The following is a 19,321-nucleotide window of genomic DNA, read 5'->3' as shown; positions in this document are numbered from 1 at the left end:
AAAAGAAAAGGATGAGGAGAGACCATCAGATATTAAAATGTACTTTAAGACATCTGTGATTAAAGCCACGTGAGACTGAGGTGCCTGGGTCTCAGTCGGTTGAATTTCCAACTTTCAGTTTCAGCTCAGGCCATGATTTTGTGGTTCATGAGTTTGGGCCCAGCCTCAGGCTCTGCACCTACCAGTGCAGAGCCTGCTTGGGATTCTCTCCCTCCCTCTCTCTGCCCCTTCCCCACTTGCACTGTCCCCCCTCCTTCTCTCAAAAAAAAAAACAACAAACAGAAAACCACGACACAGGACTGATGAACAGATGAACAAGGCAGTGGAACAGACCGGATTGTCCATTATAATAATAATAACCAGGGGATCCTGGGTGGCTCGGTTGGTTGGGCATCCGACTTCGACTCAGGTCATGATCTCACATTCGTGGGTTTGAGCCCCGCATCGGGCTCTGTGCTGAGAGGTAGCTCAGAGCCTGGAGCCTGCTTCCGATTCTATGTCTCCCTCTCTCTCTGCCCCTCCCTGCTCATGCTCTGTCTCTATCTCAAAAAAATAAATAAAAAACATTTAAAATAATAATAATAATAACCAGAAATAAACTGAAGTGCATACAACAATTTAGTATATGATTAAAATGGCATATTAAATCACAGGGGAAAAGATGGACTTTTTAGTAAATAGTGTTGTAACAACTGGATGGCCACTTGACAAAAGATTAAAGTTGGATCTGTTTCTCACACCGGATACCAAAATAAACCCCAAATGGAGGAAAGATTTAAATGTAAACAATGAAAACATCTAACTACTAGAAGAACACATAAGTGAATTATTCTGTCACCTGAGTAGGAAGAGAGCCTTTCTTGCTATGTACTAAAATTCAGATGTAATATATGAAAAAAATTACTAAATTCGGCTACATGTAGTAAACAACTTGGCACTGGGGGGAAACCGTGCTGTGGTAGGCAGCCTCCTGAGACAGCCCCAGAGACCCCCACCTCTCTGTACTCATGCCCTTAGTAATCGCCTCCCCTTGGCAAAGTAATAGACTGTCACTTTTTTCAAAGTTTATTTATTTTGAAGGAGAAAGACAGAGAGCAAGGGAGGGGCAGGGAGAGAGGAAGAGGGAGAATCCCAGGCAGGCTTCGCAATGACAGCGTGGGGCTCGATCTCACAAAGCATGCGATCATGACCTGACCCAAAATGAAGAGCTGAATATTTAACCAATTGAACCACCACCCCTAGAATGTCACTTTTGAAAGGAGGCTATGACTCTCGCTCATTTTCACTCCTGAGAAGCTAGTGTATAGGGAGCCATCTTATGAGGGGCCAACATGGCTGCTTGCACCTAGAAACACCATTGGTTTTTGTGTATTGAACTTCTGCTTGGTTTTCTTTTAGTGGTAATAGTTCTTATCTGCAGATTTCCTCTGAAGCAAGTCATAATGTTCGTTTTGTTCCTTTCCCAAACATATGCTAGTTTGCTTATAGGTCTCACTAATGCCGTGATTGAGGTATCCTCAACCATGTTTCTGTTTATAAAGAGAATATGCAAAAGTAACCCATTTATGAATGATATTTGCTGTAAGTTCTTGTTAAATGAGCCTGTATTCGATTAAGGAAGTACTCTTCTATCTCTAGTTTAGTAAGGGTTGTTATCATGAAGGAGTATTGTATCTTGTTAAAGTCTTTCTTTACATCTCTTATCAGATTAATGAATAGAATTCATTACTAAGTTTTTCTATGAAGTGTCTTGAATTTATTGAATATTTTGGATAGTTTTCCTGTATCTGTTGAGACCATAAGGTTTTTCCTCCCTTAACATTCTCCTGTTCATTTTTCACACAGATACAAGATGATCTCTGAATTCACCTGGCCCAACCATGACCTCCCTTCAGACAAAGAGGCTGTCAAGAAGCTGGTTGAACATTGTGGTTTCCAGGATGATGTGGCTTATGGGAAAACCAAAATTTTCATTCGAACACCCCGAACACTGTTTACCTTGGAAGAACTCCGTTCGCAGATGCTTGTAAGGATTGTCCTCTTTCTACAAAAGGTAATTTTATATTTTATATATAAGGATCAGGTCTTGCTTTTATGTTCTTAACTTATTAAATGTTTTGAGAAATGTTCATGATGGTATATTCTTTGTATCAATGCATATCTTACAGTGTTTTCTGTTGTCTTCACACTTGGAAAATTTATTTGGCTGCCTGAGCCCAAAATTATTCTATCCTCAAAACTCAAGACATTTTATCTTCTGGTATTTAAAGTTGGAGAGATGTCTGAAGCAGCCAAATTTCTGTCTCTTGTTATTTATGGAGTTTTTTCCCCTCAACTTAACTGGGTAAAGGACTTGTCTTTTATCTCCTAATTCAGAAGTTTTGTCGACGTGTTTGAAACCCCCTCCTCTTCATTACCCACCATCAGCACTTGACTGAAGAGTGGGGTCCTGACTTGAAGCTCAGTAAATTGTAGTGTCTGTCATAATTCAGTGCAGGGCCCCCCTCTCACTTCATTCACTCACTCATCATTTTCTTTTTTATGTCCTACCTATCTCCATGCCTTCCATATGGACCATTTTAATATAAAAAAATTATATATGAGTATTTTTTAAAACCTTGTGCCTCTGTGAGAATTTCCTGTGGGATACGCACCAGAAGAAAAGCTGCTGGGTCATAGGGTAGACATAGACCTGATTGGTATAAGTGGTGCCCAGCAGCCCCCTGCCCCAAAGGTCTGACAATTTGCACCGCCACCAGCTCACTGTGGGAGTGACCATGTGCCCACATCCTGACTCGTGGCATCCAGCCACCTCAGTTTTGCAAGACTGACAGGTATAACATCTGTTGTTTTACTTTGTATTTCTCTTACCATTAAACCCGAGCATCTCATTAAATGCTTATTTGCTTTGGGGGTCTTCCTAATAAACTGCCAGTTCATATCCTTTGTTTTTCTGTTGGAGCTGGTATTATTTTCTTGTTGATTGGCAGGAATTCCTTGAATATTTTGGACATTAATCACTTTTTCACATTAGACATTTAAAATACATTCTATTCCGTAGGCATTCTCATGAACGTTGTCATATGCTTTGTTGAGGAGAATCCTTAATTTTGACATAATCAGAGAGGGCTCTCCATGTCTCCAGGTCACAAAGAGACCAGCCTCTGTTTCCTCCACCAAACTGTATACTTTGATCTTCCACATTCAGATCTTGAGTCCATTTAGAACCTGTCTATATATTTGGTTTTATGTAGGAATTCAGTTTCATTTCTTTGGTATGATCCGTTTTCTCAGTACCATCTACTAAACAGCGTGTCCTTTTCCCAATGATTTGTGGTGCCACTCTTAACATCTGCTATTGCATGTATATATTCCATCGCTGAATGTTCTATTTATACAGTTTCCCATTTTTACATTGATGCCGCATGGTTTTTATTGCAGTATGTCTTAGTATATAGTAGATAAGTCATCTTCTCTACTCTTCTTTATGAAGGTGGATTAACCTATACATAGACCTTTATTTAGCAATATAAATGTTAAAATGTGTTTATTGGAGTCCTTAAATTCAACAGTTTTTATTAGGATTGCACTGAATTTAGAGATTGATTTGAAAGAATTAACATTTTTATAGAATTAAATCATCTTAAGAGTACAGAATGGGCTTATTTGAATCATTTCTTTGACCTTTAGATTTAGAGAGAGACCTTAGGAATTCATGGTTAACTCCTAGATACTTTTCTGTTTTTGTTACTGCTGTGAATTTTTTACATGCCAGTGTTGGTACAGGGACATAGTATGGGCTTCTGTTGGTTTATCTGTATCCAGAATGAAACCTTTGTTGATTCTATTAGTTTTTCTGGAGAAATGATTATATCATGTGCAAGTTATGAAGGTTATCTCTTCCTTCCCAATTGCCAACATGTTTCTAAGTTTAGGTCTCTTTCATGTATTTTGCCTCAGAAAATCTTTTGAAGTAGAATACTAAATTCTATTTTATCCTGAAACAGTTTCCTTCTATTAACTGTTTTTTTCTTTTGTTTTTGTATTGCTTTTAATCAGGTCTGTTTTATGCAGTTGGGTATCTGTTTTCTGTCTGCCATGGTAAATTATTTTCCTACATCTGTTCTTTTGTATATTTAAATTCTTTCTTTTGATCTTCAGTACTTACCAGTGATGTTTTTTGTTGGTTTTTCTCCTTTATGCCTATTTAAGAGGTTGACTCAGGCTCAGGGTTTGGCCCTGAAGGACAGTGCCCATCCCTCTCCATTAGTTTGGGACAGTCCTGGTTCACACCTGTTGTCTCTCATAACTGTTAGCTTCGCTCTCAAAAGTGTCACAGGATGGGTAGTACATTATTTAGTTGCCCTACCCTGAACTCACTTCTGTCTACCTGATGGCTGGTAGAGTCCTGTTCCCAAATCTCCAGTGGCAGGCTGTTCGCCTCCACAGCTGATGGTGTCCTGCAGGCTTTCGTCTGCTGCAGCTCTGCCGATCAAAGATGGCATCCCCAGGCCCTGTACAGTCCATCTGCTCGCCTACTATGGCTCTCCCTTTCTCTGCCCTCTCTTCAGCACCTCTGCTATCTTTCTGATGAGAAATTACAATTTCTCCTTAGAAAAGGGAGATTCTAAAAGAGAAAGGATGACTACTTGAAAAGCCATCACCCATGTCATGGAGGAAAAGCTGTCCAGTCTTCTCTGTGATACAGATCTTGTATTCCTTAATCATAAAGCAGTGAAGCAGGAACTAAGGATCTTCCTCTGAATCCTCAGGCAGCCATTCTAGGTTGGGATAGAGGTGATCTACTGATCATGTTCTTTAAACCAGCTCCACAGGCCATAAAATTATTGGAAATTTCTTTCAGCTTCTGGGAATAGGTCATTAGCCGTCTAACTTTTCATGGGATATGTGTTTGTATTTTTTCTGTAACCTAACAGGAATGGAACAGGAAGTTAGGAGAGGCAGCATCAGGAAATGCTATTTTAAACCAGAATCTCTAACAATTGACTTTTATTTCCATTTATCTTTATCTTTTGTTCTGCTTATATAATTAAAGTGTACTTATTGCAAAAACAAATTCAAAGCATATAGTAAAGTATAAGAGAAATCATGGGAAATAACCTAAACCTCCCATCCAGAGGTAACAAACCATTAGCACCGTCGGCCATCCTTGCTAATATTGCTCTGCGCACATATACAGCACATATACTATAATATGAATGAGATCATGGTTCCTGTGGTGGGTTGTGTTTTTTTTTTTATGAGCACCTTTCTCTTTTTTTATATAACACTTTGTTACTCTCTTTTCCCACATTTGCCGTCTCTGCCTGTCACATCTCACTAATGTCAAAGGGTCACCAAGACCACTTCCAGTTTTGGTGATTCACAAAAAGGACTCACATGGCCAGCATATAGTTGTGCTCGTGAGGCAATGGGGCAAAATCCAGAGGAAAGTAGGAGCAAGCTTCCAAGAGTTCTTTCCCTATGGAGCTGCACAGGACATTCCTCCAGAGATGAAGTGTGACAGCGTGTGGGAAGTGTTGTCTCCCAGGGAAGCTCACTGGAGACTCTTAGGCACCCTCTGTCTAACATGTGCCAAATCCCAGACACCCAGAAGAAAATAGGTTTTCAGCGTTAACCTCATTCTTTGCACATAGTGTAACCACATTGAGCCACTCTTAGCCATGTAGGGAAAGTTTTATATCAGCACATGAAATCGTTTTCCAGCCAAGTTCCCAGACACTAGCCAGGGGCCAACCTTGGAAGCAGGTCTTTCTAAAGATGCAGGCTCAGGCCTTTTTTCTGGACATCCCCACATCTTCTATAACTTTAATAGACTTCCTTATACATATAGGAATACTTCCTGCTATGTGCCAGGACTTCAGTGCTAATGCCTTCATTCTGTGCACTGGATTCCCGTGAGCAAGATTGTTGGTTCAAGGATATGTGTATTTGTAATCATCATCCATATTAACAGTTCACATTGTGTAGCCCACAGTGTAAGTGAACTTCTTTTCCCTACTTTTTTTTAAGTTTATTTATTTTTGAGAGAGAATGTGCATAAGCAGGGGAGGGACAGAGAGAATCTGAAGCAGGCCCCCGGCCCCAAGCTCCGAGCTGAGCTGTCAGCAGCAGAGCAGGATGTCAAGATCATGACCGGAGCCGAAGTCAGACACTCAACCAGCTGAGCCACCCAGGTGCCCCCCCTAATTTATTTTTAACCACAGTGACTTTTACCAGGCTTTTGAATTTTTTCCATTCTTAACAGTAAGAAATGATATCTCATTTCTACTCTAATTTTGTATTCTCGTGACTCCTCACGAAAGGGTATTTGTTGGTCTTTGGGATTGCTCCTCTTCTGTTGCTTGCTTATTCATATCCTTGGCCCATTTTTCTATTGAGTTGTTTGTCTTTTCCTCATGAATTTGTGGGAGGAATTATCTTTATGTATTGCAATTATTTTTTCTAGGCTATCATTTGTCATTGATTCCATTTATGGTGTACTCTTTGATGTGAAATTTTTCACCTAGTAGGTCTTACCTGTTTTTTTTTTTTCCTTTCTATCTTTGAGTTTCTTCAAAAAAATTTATGGTTCTGGGATTTAATTTTTATGCATGGTGTTATATAAGGGTCCAACTCTGTTTTGTTACAAATTTAAAACCAGCTGTTCTAATTCAGTTTATTTAAAAATTCCTCTTTTTCCTCTTTATTGAAATTCTGCTTTTGTCTAATAGTAAATTCCCACATATACTTGAGTCTGTTTTCAGGACTCACTGTTTTATTCCATTGACAATCCCTATGGCAATATCATACTGTGTTACAGGTTTTAACATCAGAGAACTGGCTTTCAGTGTATTGTCATACCGTTTCTGTATCTTAATAGAGATGTGATGGCAAGTTGGAAGAGACAAAGTCAATGATGTTGACCAAAACCAAGACCTCTAAAATTGGTATTTTTAAATTTTTTTTTAATGTTTTATTTATTTTTTTGAGAGAGAGAGAGAGACAGCGTGAGGAAGGGAGGGTCAGAGAAAGAGGGAGACACAGAATCTGAAGACAGGCTCCAGGCTCTGAGCTAGCTGTCAGCACAGAGCCCAACGCGGGGCTCAAAGCCATGAACCATGAGATCATGACCTGAGCCAAAGTCAGACGCTTAACCAACTGAGTCACCCAGGCGCCCCTGGTCTTTTAAAAAAAAAAAAATTGTATTTATTAGCTAATCTCTATACCCAACATGAGGCTTGAACTCACAACCCCAAGGGTCTCACGCTCCTCTAACTAAACCAACGAGGTGCTCCCAAAATTGCTGTTCTTGAAGGAATGAACTGCATAATCACAGAGACTGTAGAAGAGATACAAATTGCATTGCCTTCTGATTCTTAAAAAATGTGTAGTTCTACACCATCACCGTCTAGACCACTGAGTATTCAGTATCAAGGACTACAGAGGATCTGTTTAGTGCATCTTGTTTTCCTTCAAATACTTAGTCATATGCTTGACATTTTACGAGATTTGTGAAATTGCTAACAGATATCTTGGGTTTTGATTTCTTTGTTTTAAGAAATGACCATTAAAAAAAAAAAAAGAACCACCTAGAGTTAAAAGCTTTTATTGGTTTTATAGTACATAAGTAGTAGCAGTTCAGGTTCATGTAGGAAAATCAAAAACGTAGAAATAATTTAAAATATAATTTTATATTAAATATAAATTAAATCGTGCCATATTATTGTGTCATACTTTTTTGTTCTGTCTTTATGTGTGTAAATTCCTATTGTCGTGTTTGTAAGAGCTGACTTAGTCCTTAATATGATTTACTAGAGCTTCCTCAATCAATGTGTTATCACTAGATGTTTAGGTTTTTCCAGTTCTCTAGGTCCCACTTCAATTTAACACATGTTAACTATTGTTATTACTACTCATACTGCTGTTACTACTTCCAGTAAGTACTAGTAATGATCCTTGATTATTTTCTCAGAATAAATTCTCAGGCATGAAATCTTTGCTTTAAAAGATATGCACATTTTAAAAAATTTTTTAATGTTTATTTTTGAGAGAGACAGAGTGCAAGCTGGGGAGGGGCAGAGAGAGAGGGAGACACAGAATTGGAAGCAGGCTCTAAGCCCTGAGCTGTCAGCACAGAGCCTGACAGGGGGCTCGAACCCACGAACTGTGAGATTGTGACCTGAGCTGAAGTCGGAGGCTTAACCGACTGAACCACCCAGGTGCCCCTAAAAGATATGCACTTTTAAGGTTTTCTTTTCCCATTGTCAGATGGCTTCCAGAAAGACTGGACCAATTTATGCTCCCAACAACTAATGCATGAAAGAGCTTGGCTCACTGAAGCCCTGGATATTTTTCTTACGAACACCCTTTCTAAATGACCTAAACCTGAAAAAAGCTTTGCAGGCAAAGGCCCAGTTGTGCACACATCTCTGCATCACCGGAAGAGACGAATCAGGAGAGCCAGTGCGGTTTTTTTCATACTTCTGTTCCTTTCACAGTACACAATTGCTTCACTTACCCACATACACTCTACATTTGAGTGTGTGTGTGCTTCTTACATCGTATTTGAATGAGAGACCAAATGAGATGGTGTTTCTAGGCAGCGCTGAAGAGGCTATTTAAAGTTTTCAGAATTACAGCTTTAAGCAAGAAGGTGCCGAGAGATCAGTAGTCAGCTCTGCAGCGCGCACTCGGGGCTGAGTTGAGCTGACGTTACAATGAGTACGTATGTTGTGAGGCCAGTCCGTCACGGCTGATTTTGTTCTTTCAGCTTTTTTCCTTCTTCAGCTTGGACTTTCCTGGCTTGGGCTTTCTTATTATTTCTCTTCTATGTGTTGTATTCATTAATTCTCAGAAAATAAGATGCTTATTTGTTACACAGTTGGGGAAATCCTGAGAGAAGACTGTGGTTCCTAATACAATTTTTTTAAATGTTTTATTTATTTTTGATACAGAGAGAAACAGAGCATGAGGGGGGGAGGGGCAGAGAGAGAAGGAGACACAGAACCGGAAGCAGGCTCCAGGCTCGGAGCTAGCCGTCAGCACAGAGCCTGACACGGGGCTTGAACCCACAAACGTGAGATCTGACCTGAGCCGAAGTCGGAGGCTTAACCAACTGAGCCACCCAGGCGCCCCCCTAATACAATTTTTAATGAAAATTTCATACTAAATGCATTACCAAGAGTCATGATTCTCTAATATTCTATACCCATTTAGTTTAAGTTACGTTGCTCTCTCTTTTTTTTTTTTTTAGAAGAGAAGTAGGGTATGGCTTCCCTCAAGAAACTCTCCCTTCTGGTTTAGTATGTATAGCATGTATAGTTTTAAATTTATGTTCTCATTTTAGGGAACCATAGGGCAAGATCAAAATTATCGTACAAGGTGATATGAAAGATGAATTCTCAAAGGGAGATGGAAAAGGATTAGAGAAGTTTATCTTTTGTGCGGCCATTAACAAATTTGGAGTCGGGTGATGGATTTGAAGAGTGGCTTTCTCGGCCCATCTATAAGACAGTGCCTTTGTGAACTGTGTCTTCATTTGAGGCAATGAGCCCTTTGTTAAAGGGCATCTATAATTGATTGTAGACCGCGATCTTCATGGTCACTGAGACCAGTTCAGCTCTCACAGCTTTGATCCTAGCTCTAAGAGTGGAATTATCCTTTCCAGTGTGCCGTGATGTAGCTAAGAGCTCAAGGCCCCCATATCACATAGTGAAGGCTACTAAACATAGGCATTCTTTCTTAGAGTAATATCTTAAGGCTTTGATCATTTTCCTCCAGGGAGTTTGTGGGTACCCTGGGGTTAAAGCTCATGAATTCCACAGCTGTCAGCTCCTGACCCGCTTCACGCTACATGCCATGAGCTTCCAGTTTTTATTCTTTCCTAAATGTGGCTCAAACCTTGTAGCACACTTGGAACTAGGAACTGCCGGGTACACAGTCAAGTTTGAATCTAAAGTCAGTTGGCAATCTTCTGTTACAGTTATGTGAAACTATAGATATGTTTATATAGGAAATAATAGAAGCCTCACACTCTAAGGATTCAGACCCATTGGCCTCCTAAGGTTCGTAGGCTCCCAGAATTTTATTTTTGCTTGTCTAGTAGCTTCCTGATTAGAAGATGGTAGTGGTTTAATTATTAGGTCTTAGAAAAATTGGCACTGTCTCATAAGCAGGGCATGGGAACAAAGGAATAAGTGGAGAAGAAAGGGTGGAAACTATGTGAGTGTGAAAAAGAGGTGATGATAAAGTGAGGAAGGAGGAAAAGACCTCAAGCCAGTGAGGTAAAATACTCAAAATGTGGGCTAACCTCACATGTGATTGTTGTTTCCAGTTTTATGTGGATTTCAGGATGGAATTATAGGATAGTGATCTTCTGTAAAAATTTAAAAATATAAATATTTGGGATTCTCCCAGCAAAATGATATTATGAGAATATTATATAAAAATAAGCCTACCTGTTTTTATCAGTAAGTCAGCAGTATTTAAACACACTGTATCTGGAGCACCTGGGTGGCTCAGTCGGTTGAGTGTCTTGACTTCGGCTCAGGTCATGATCTCACAATCAGTGGGTTCAAGCTCTGCCTTGGACTCTGTGCTCCTAGCTCAGAGCCTGGAGCCGGCTTTGGATTCTGTCTCCCTCTCTCTCTTCCCTTCCCCCACCTGTGTTCCGTTCTCTCTGTCTCTCAAAAGTGAATAAACATTTAAAAAAAATTTTTTAATAAATAAACAATTTGATAAAGGACAGACAGAAGCATGTTAGACCCAAAGTCCTTTTGAGATGGATCATGGGAAAGTTTCTTCTTGCTCTTGTACGAGGACTGGCTGTATCTCTGGGCCACTGACCTCAAACTAGCAGTCATGTATGGAGAGGGGACCGCACTGCTGCAAAGCCTGCCTTGTGAAAGTTCCTGGAATGGTGATAATGGATGTCCTTGAAGTTTTCTTGAATTTACTGGGAATGCTTCTATCAAGTTTTTTTATTTTATTTTATTTTTTAAATGTTTATTTATAGGGGCACCTGCACGCCTCAGTTGGTTAAGTATCCCACTCAGGATTCTTAAGTTCAAGCCCCACATCAGGCTCTGTGCTGATAGCTCAGAGCCTACAGCCTGCTTCAGATTCTGTGTCTCCTTCTCTCTCTGCCCCTGCCCTGCTCACACACACTCTCTCTCTCTCTCAAAAATAAACATTAAAAATGACTTAAAAAATGTTTATTTATATTTGAGAGAGAGAGAGAGAGCAAGTAGGGGTGGTGCACACAGAGACAGAGACAGAATCTGAAGCAGGCTCCAGGCTCTGATCTGACAACAGAGAGCCCTATCCAGGGCTCAAACTCACAAACCATGAGATCTTGACCTGAGCCGAAGTCAGATGTTTAACCGACTGAACCACCCAGGCGCCCCTTCTAGTGAGTTTCTATTATGCATGCCACTGATTGAGGAAGATACATTTGAGCATGTGAAGGAGGTTCCCATCTATTTCTGTTGTGTTAAGAAGAGTACTTTCAAAATCAAGAATAGGTGTTTAAAAAAAAAGAATAGATGTTGAAGTAAATGGAATCACTTCTTCACTAGGATCAAGATACTTGTGTAATTTTTTTTCTCTTTTGAGCTCTCAGTTCTGAGTATTATACTCACCAACTCCGTGTCAATATTGTGTTTGCCTCAGCAAGGTAACCTTCTTTTTCCATATTTTGGAACAATCTAGTAGCATTGGAGGTGATCCGCTCAGGTTGAATTTCCTATGAAGACATCTAAGAGGGGGCATTTTTTGGATCATAACTCTTCAAGAACTTTCTCTAGTTCTTCATAATCATTTGGTGTGTTTTTGTTTTGTATCTTCTGTAGAATTAGTTTGAGTAATTTATATTTTCCTAGAAAATCATATAGGTTCTCAAATTTAATTGAATAGAATTGAACAAAGTAGCCTCTTAGGTTTCTTTCATTTCCTCTGTGTCTTTAGTCATTCCCTCTTCTCATTTCTTATTCTCTGTATTTGATTTGTGCTCACTGTCTTTTTCCTTGACCGACTTTAGTTACTGATGCGTTTCTCTGGGTTTTTCCCCTCAGTGAACCTGCGTTCTCATTTATTCATTCCACCATTTTCTCATCTCTAATTTATTAATTATGCCTTTTATCTTCCTTCTGCAATGCCTTCTTTTTGGAATGAAAGAGCAGAAATAAGCAGGCGATTTATCTTTTCTCCAACTTGTTTGGGTGCTTCATGCATTTTTTTCTTTCACATTTACTAGTAATGGATGTGGAACTCGTTTCCAGAACTACTTTTGCTGTGTCTGTTGGACCTGACAGGTTATCATTTATTTTTATGTTTAGATTTCCCTCTTTCCCAAAATGTTGTCCAAAAAACTTCTTTCTATTTGAAAGTATTTATTTTATTTTATTTTTTTAGCTGAGATAACTGACACAGCATGCTACAGTAGGTTCCGGTGCACAAGACAGTGATTCCACAAGTCTATACACTATGCTGTGCTCACCGCAAGTGTGGCCACCATCTCTCACCACACAACGCTATTACAGTACTACTGACTACATGCCTGTGCTGTACCTTTTATTCCTGTAACTTACTCATTCCAGAATTGGAAGCCTGTACCTCCCATTCTCTTCCCTCCATTCTGCCCAACCCCCCACTCCTCCTCCCCTCTGGCAGCCATCAGATTTATGGGTCTGTTTCACTTCTTTGTGTGTTTTGTTTTTTAGATTCCACATATAAGTAAAATCATACGATATTTGTCTTTCTCTCTCTGACTTCATTTAACATAACACCCTCTGGGTCCATGCATGTTGTCACAAACAGCAAGATCTTATCCTTTTTATGGCTAAATAATATTCCATTGTATACATATACCACATCTTCTTTATCCATCCATCCATCCATCGATGGACATTTGGGTTGCTTCCATATCTTAACTAATGTAAATAATGCTGCTATAAACATAAGGGTGCACACATCTCTTTGAATGTGTTTTCATTTCCTTTGGGTAAATACCCAGTAGTGGAATTATTGGATCATATATGGTATTTTTATTTTTAATTTTTTTAAGGAAACTCCATACTGTTATCTGTAGTTGCTGTGCCAGTTTGCCTTCCTACCAACAGTGCACAAGTGTTCATTTTTCTCCACATCCTCATCAACACTGGTTATTTCTTGTGTTTTTATTCTGACCATTCTCATTGTGGTTTTGATTTGTACTTCCCTGATGGTTGTGATGTTGAGCATCTTTTCGTGTATCTGTTGGCTAGTTAAGAATATTTTTTAAATCATTTCCAGGGGCACATGGGTGGCTTAGTCAGTTAAGTGTCCTACTCTTAATTTCGGCTCAGGTCATGATCTCACAGTCACGAGATCAAGCCCACGATGGGGTGCTGAGCTTGGAGCCTGCTTGGGATTCTCTGTCTCCCCCACTGCCCCTCCCTTGCTCACTCTCACACTCTCTCTCCCCAAATCAATACATATTTAAAAATCATTTCCAGCTGATCCGTGCTTTGTTTCTAGTTTGTTAATAATTTTTAGTTTTTTTGCATTATAATCATGGAATGTTAAGTGTACCGACTCTAGTTTCTGGAATTTATTGAACTTGGGGGGCCTAGTATACAGCCACTTTTTGAGTATAACACTTTTTGAGTATAACTCGAAAGAAGGTGTATTCTCTCTTTGTGGACATTTTCATTATGAACCGTTGCAAAGCCTCACAAAAGTAGAAAGAAGAGCATGAAGAATCCCCGTTGCCTTCTCCCGGCTTCAACCGTTATCGTGTCTTGCTGTTTTTATTTTATTTTGTCTGTAGTCACCTTATGTTTTTATATGTGTTTGTTTGGTTTGGTGTGGTGTATTTAAAAGGAGATCCAGCTGTATGACTACTTTGCCCTTACGTACTCTTACAGTCTCTGCAGATACAGATGCTTGCACGCCGCTATCAGTCCACTTAAAATTAATAATACTTCCTTAACATCACCCAGTATGTAGCTTGTGTTTATTGTTCCCAGTTGACTTAGAAATGTCTTCCCACAGACTGTTAGGGATAGGAGCCCTGCTACCGAGGCACCTTCAAGAATGAAATACATCAGGCTTTAGCATATTAATTATGATTTTCAGTGACATATCATTTCATCCTTAAAAATGGTATGTTTTAAATGCAGCTCATTTATCCCAAGGACTGTTCTGGTTGCTTTGTCCTAATTAACTATAATACTATTTGTATGTTCTTGTACTTACTTGCTAAATTTACATTTTACATTTTCATGGTTGGGTTATATTGTAGCCCCAGTCACAGGAAGGATTAAAAGTAGCTCATTAAAACATAAGCAGAGAGTGAAAATAGTAAATTCTAAAACTGGGAATACTATCATAGCTCCTTTTTGATGTCTATTTATTTATTTCGAGAGAGAAAAAACACGTGAGGGGGGAGGGGCAGAGAGATGGAAAGAGAGAATCTCAAGCAGGCTCTGTGCTGTCAGCATAGAGCCTGACACAGGGCTCGAACTCACGAACCATGAGATCATGACCTAAGCCCCAAAATCAAGAGTCAGATGCTTAACCATCTGAGCCACCCAAGTTCCCCAATCATAGCTATTAATTACAAATAGTCTCAAAGGTTGACACAGACCGGAGTATAATAATTTTGTAAACCCGCCAAAAGAAAAAATGTGAATAGAATCATTATCTGAAAAGTGGATTTTATTGATTTAATTTTTTATTTGCCCCTACTCCCTAGTGCATCACTTACTGTGGAACTTTGTCAGCTAGTGGCATGAAGCCATGGGAGCTTTCACGTCATTGTCAAACAAAGCTTGCTGACTTCTTCGAGGAACCAGTCAAGTATTTTCTTTCTGAGACTAAAAGCAAAACAATTCTCTCTCATATAAAACTGATTACTTTTGCCCTTGAAAAAGAAAAAAGATCTATTAATGCAGTAGCTAATGTTTACTGAGCGATGGGCAATATTTTGGGCACTTTTACATGTATTAACTGGATCTTTACCAGAATCCTGTGAATGAGTGTCTAATATTATTTTCATTTAAGAGGAAGGAGAACTAAAGTCACCGAGTACCTGAGTGACTCACCAGAGGTCACGCAGGTGTTGAATGCCGGAACTGGGACTTGTCCCGTAGGCCAGCCTTCTTCACACTCGTACCCACTGCCCTCTGTCACGGCAGTGGAATGAGCCACACCGTTGAGGAAAAGTTTATAAATCCAGCCACAAAGGTGATTGTGGCCTCATGCTCAAAGAGGAAGAAGAATGTAATTTGGCAAAATTCCTTTATCAGAGGCCCCTGGTAGACATCAAGTGATGTCCAAGTCATTTACTATTAAGTATGTGAACTAAGGTACACTTCTACTACAATTGGAAGGGCACATTTATGTTGAAAGTATGAATCAGCTTTTGACAGGTATACATACAGTAATGAAAAGTAATCAATGACTCAACCTTTTTTTACTGAGAATATAGGCTCCAGGAGAAGAGGTTTTTATTTGTTTTGGTGAAGGTGACTTTTGAGCCATAAGTAGGTTGGGAAGGGTATGTTAGGATGACTGTAGACAAAATATAAGCTTCATTACAGGAAGGAGGAGAGGAGATTGTGGCTCCCCGCCCCCCGCCCCGTGCCAGTCCATTCATTGCTCCATTCATGGGGAATATAAATGGACCACAAAAGCCACTTGACCTTGCCTAAATGTTGAAAGGAATAAAGAAAAAATGTGCCTTTGAGCAAATGGTGGCCATTGACTGTGCATCTGTTCAGCATGCTGTGAGAAGAAGCAGGCGGCAAGCATCCTTCCCAGCACTGTGAGCCGTGGCTGTGTGGGAGAAGGGCGCTCGGATGCACTTTATATAAGTCATAAGATGGATTTGCTCATTCATTACTGAATAGGGACATAAAAATGAACAGTGTTCCATCCAGAAGAAGCTGACAGCCTAGTGAGGAGGGAGTGTGGAGTCATTGAGACACTCTTGGGTTTATAATCACTGCCATGTGCGCTCAGAGGGGAGACCCTGACCCTCCGGAGGGGAGGACAGAAGGCTTTCTGGAAGAAGAGGTGCCAGAAGTCTGAGAAGCACTCTGTTGGATGCACATTTTACTTGAAAATGCATTTATAAAGAGGACAGACCTTCATCTGTATTTCATGAACCATTTATACAAGTTGAGTTCATTGGCCCTGGGTCATTGATATCACTGCGGGCTAATCGTCACTAAGGGGTGAGGTAAACTACGACAAACACAGGGAACAAAGTTTTCTGCAAAAATAACAGATGTCGTTTTCCAGAATCAGCGTAGACTAGGCCTAGTCCTTGGACTTACTAAAACAGCTCTTTTGATGTTACAGGGAAGTTCTTTGCCCTCCTTAGAAAACAGCCATATGGATAATTAGGATGCAGTCAGACACGGCTGCAGTGCAACCTACAATGACAGAATTAAATTTAGATTTAGCCTGAATTTTATAACAAGTATATAAATATTTACTAACCTTTTCTCTTGTTTACCTAACAAGATGTAAAGAGCTAACTCAGGACTTGTGCTCTCCAAGCACCAGGTCAACAAGCTCCCATTCTGTCATGGCTCCTCATTAATAACCACTCCTCGAGGCTGGCAGCCTCTGCTGTGAGCACACTTTTTTGTCGTGGTTTTGATACCGTCACCACACTGTGCTGTACAAAGTTCTGCAACCTGATTTTTTTGTACTCAGCATGTTTCTTAAAATTTTCTGTTTCCATAATTGTAGCTGTAGTTTATTTACTTTTACTTCTTTATGCCATTTCATTATTAAAGAGTCATTTAGGGGCGGCTGGGTGGCTCAGTTGGTTAAGCGTCCGGCTTCGGGTCAGGTCATGATCTCACAGTTCGTGGGTTTGAGCCCCGCGTCAGGCTCTGTGCTGACAGCTAGCTCAGAGCCTGGAACCTGTCTTCAGATTCTCTGTCTCTGTCTCTCTCTGCCCCTCCCCTGTTCATGCTCTGTCTCTCTGTGTCTCTCAAAAATAAATAAATGTAAAAAAAAAAGTCATTTATTTTTCCAATGAGACTCAGTTTTTCAATTTATCACTCCAAGTCATGCTACAGTGAACATTGTTGTACACATTTCCTTTCTATAGTGCCTGGGTCTCTGTGGGGCCATTCTTCTCAAATTTTGAGGACCCCCAAGTGCTCACCTTAGAAAATTCAAGAGTAGGGCATCTGGGTGGCTCAGTCTGTTCAGCGTCCAACTCTTGGTTTCAGCTCAGGTCATGATCTCACAGTTCATAAGTTCGAGCCCCGCATCAGACTCTGTGCCGATAGTGTGGAGCCTGCTTGGGATTCTCTCTCCCTTTCTCTCTCTGTCTCTTCCCCACTCACTCTTTCTCTCAAAATAAATGAATAAACTTTAAATTTTTTAGAAAATTCAAGAGTATACCAGCTCACATTCCATTAGCTATCAGAGTGGTGATATTATCACATGTGATATAGATGCTGGAAAACTCCACTCTAGATTCATGAAAGCATGAGAATTACAAAGGCAAATAATCTGCTAGTTTTATTATGAAATAAGATTTTCTTTTGCGATTCCCTTGGAAGGTTGTCCACATCCTAAGAACTGCTTCTCTAGGGACCAGAATACACACTGCAAATGCTAAGTTTTTAGAATCTGTGCGTTTTTCAAGTTTACTAAAGATTGCCCAGTTGCTTTCCAAAATAATTGTCCCCACTTAAACTTATCCTGAAATATAAGAGACTTTTTATTGTTCCCTATCCTTACCAACAATTTTACTTGTCAGAATTTTTTCATTTTGACCAATCCGATATTGTCACTTAGGTCAGTCCTTCACCCTCCTGCAAGCTCAGCTCTGCATGGGGGTATTTATTACCTTGTCCTAGCAGTGGGCACATCAGGTTATCTGTTATGCCACATTCTTCCCATATGCAGTGGAAGTCCCATTGGAAGGCTTAAGAGAGAGAAGTGGTGTGGTCAGTTTCTGAGTTCTAAATAGATCCATGTTAAGCGAAGGAGAAGTCAAGATTGGAGACAGGATAGCCAACAAGAACCTGTTTCTATAATCTAGGGGAAAGCAAATGAGGGGCCTCAGTCAAAGCCCTGGTAATTGAGATGGGGAGAAATTTGAGAAATATTTAAAAGTTAAAATTAACAGACCCAAGGGCAACCTGGCTGGTTCAGAGGCTAGAGCATGCGAGTCTTGATCTCGAGATTGTGAGTTGGAGCCCCACGTTGAGCATAAACTTGGGCTCCTGCATAGCTGTTGTTGCTAGCCGCTGAGACGGAGATGGAGCGTGTGGGAGCACATGTGGAGGCGAGTAGGAGTTCGGGGCATGACGCATTCAGGGGGCCAGGAGACATTCAGGTCGAGATGACCAGCAAGCTGTTGGCCATGTGAGTCAGGCAGGTGAAAGGAGTATAGCAAATTTCAAATGAGAAGGAACGATCAGTGTCACACACAGAAACACCCAACAAAAGAAGGACCAAGAGGCGCCCACTTCGTCTGGCGAGTAGGAGACCACTGGTTGATGAGTCACCATCGTGGTAAAGCCGATTGGGATGAAGGCGGAGGGCAGGAGGAAGAGAACCACAAACCAAGTACCGGAATCCTCGAGTGGGAGAGGAGACTGAACATTTCTTGGTGTCTCGTGGCAATGAAAATAGGTGTGGGAAAGGATGTATGTTCTTAATGCAGAAGCCAGGGAGAGTTGCCCATGTGTACAGAGTTCAGTAAATGCGTATTGAACACCGAAGCCCTACGTTACTCCGCGGCACTGTTACAGCGCCATTGCCTTTATAAGGCGTTTATTTTTCTCCTGCAAAGAAAATTTCTGTTGATTTATAATATAAGCCAATAGCTGATGCCATGTAGTATTTACACAGAGGCAAATACAAGGCCTCTTGGAACAATAAAAATGCTTCAGCAGAAATTTAACAGAACAACAGAGCATTCTTTCTCTGGCCTCCCTCCCTCTCTCTTTCCCTCCCTCCCCTCCTTCCTTCCCGCCCTCTTTCTGTGTCCCCCACTTTGCCTTCCCTTTTTTCTCCTCCCACCTAACTGATGAATAAAAAAGATAAAGGCATATTTGGAAAATAACAGTGGCATGTCAAAAATAATTTGTTTCTTATTTACCTCCTCTCAGATACTGGCAGTAAGAAGCCCCTGCCACCCCTTCCCCAGCCTGCTCCCCCGAAGTCGGAAGCTCTCCTGAAAGAGCAGCAAATCCGTTGCCTGGGTGATATCTCATTACTAAGGCAACCAATTTGGTGCATCAGTGTGAATCCCAATTTTAAAATGTAATTATGCCAAGATATGTACATACGCTTGAGATTT

General features: G+C 40.4%; 1 protein-coding gene across 1 annotated transcript in view; it reads left to right on the top strand.

Annotated features, from left to right (window-relative positions):
* The window catches only part of MYO1D (myosin ID), a 265,312-nt gene that overhangs the window by 70,030 nt on the left and 175,961 nt on the right, over positions 1-19,321 (top strand). The window contains exon 17 of the mRNA XM_029926993.1: positions 1,846-2,053. Within this exon, the coding sequence (XP_029782853.1) occupies positions 1,846-2,053 (208 nt within the window). The remainder of the gene's footprint in view (positions 1-1,845; positions 2,054-19,321) is intronic.

The sequence above is a fragment of the Suricata suricatta genome, chromosome 17 (genome assembly GCF_006229205.1).
Source record: "Suricata suricatta isolate VVHF042 chromosome 17, meerkat_22Aug2017_6uvM2_HiC, whole genome shotgun sequence".
In the NCBI taxonomy this organism is placed as follows: domain Eukaryota; kingdom Metazoa; phylum Chordata; class Mammalia; order Carnivora; family Herpestidae; genus Suricata; species Suricata suricatta.
The sequence above is the reverse complement of the archived record's forward strand: the minus strand, read 5'-3'. Positions and strand labels throughout refer to the sequence as shown.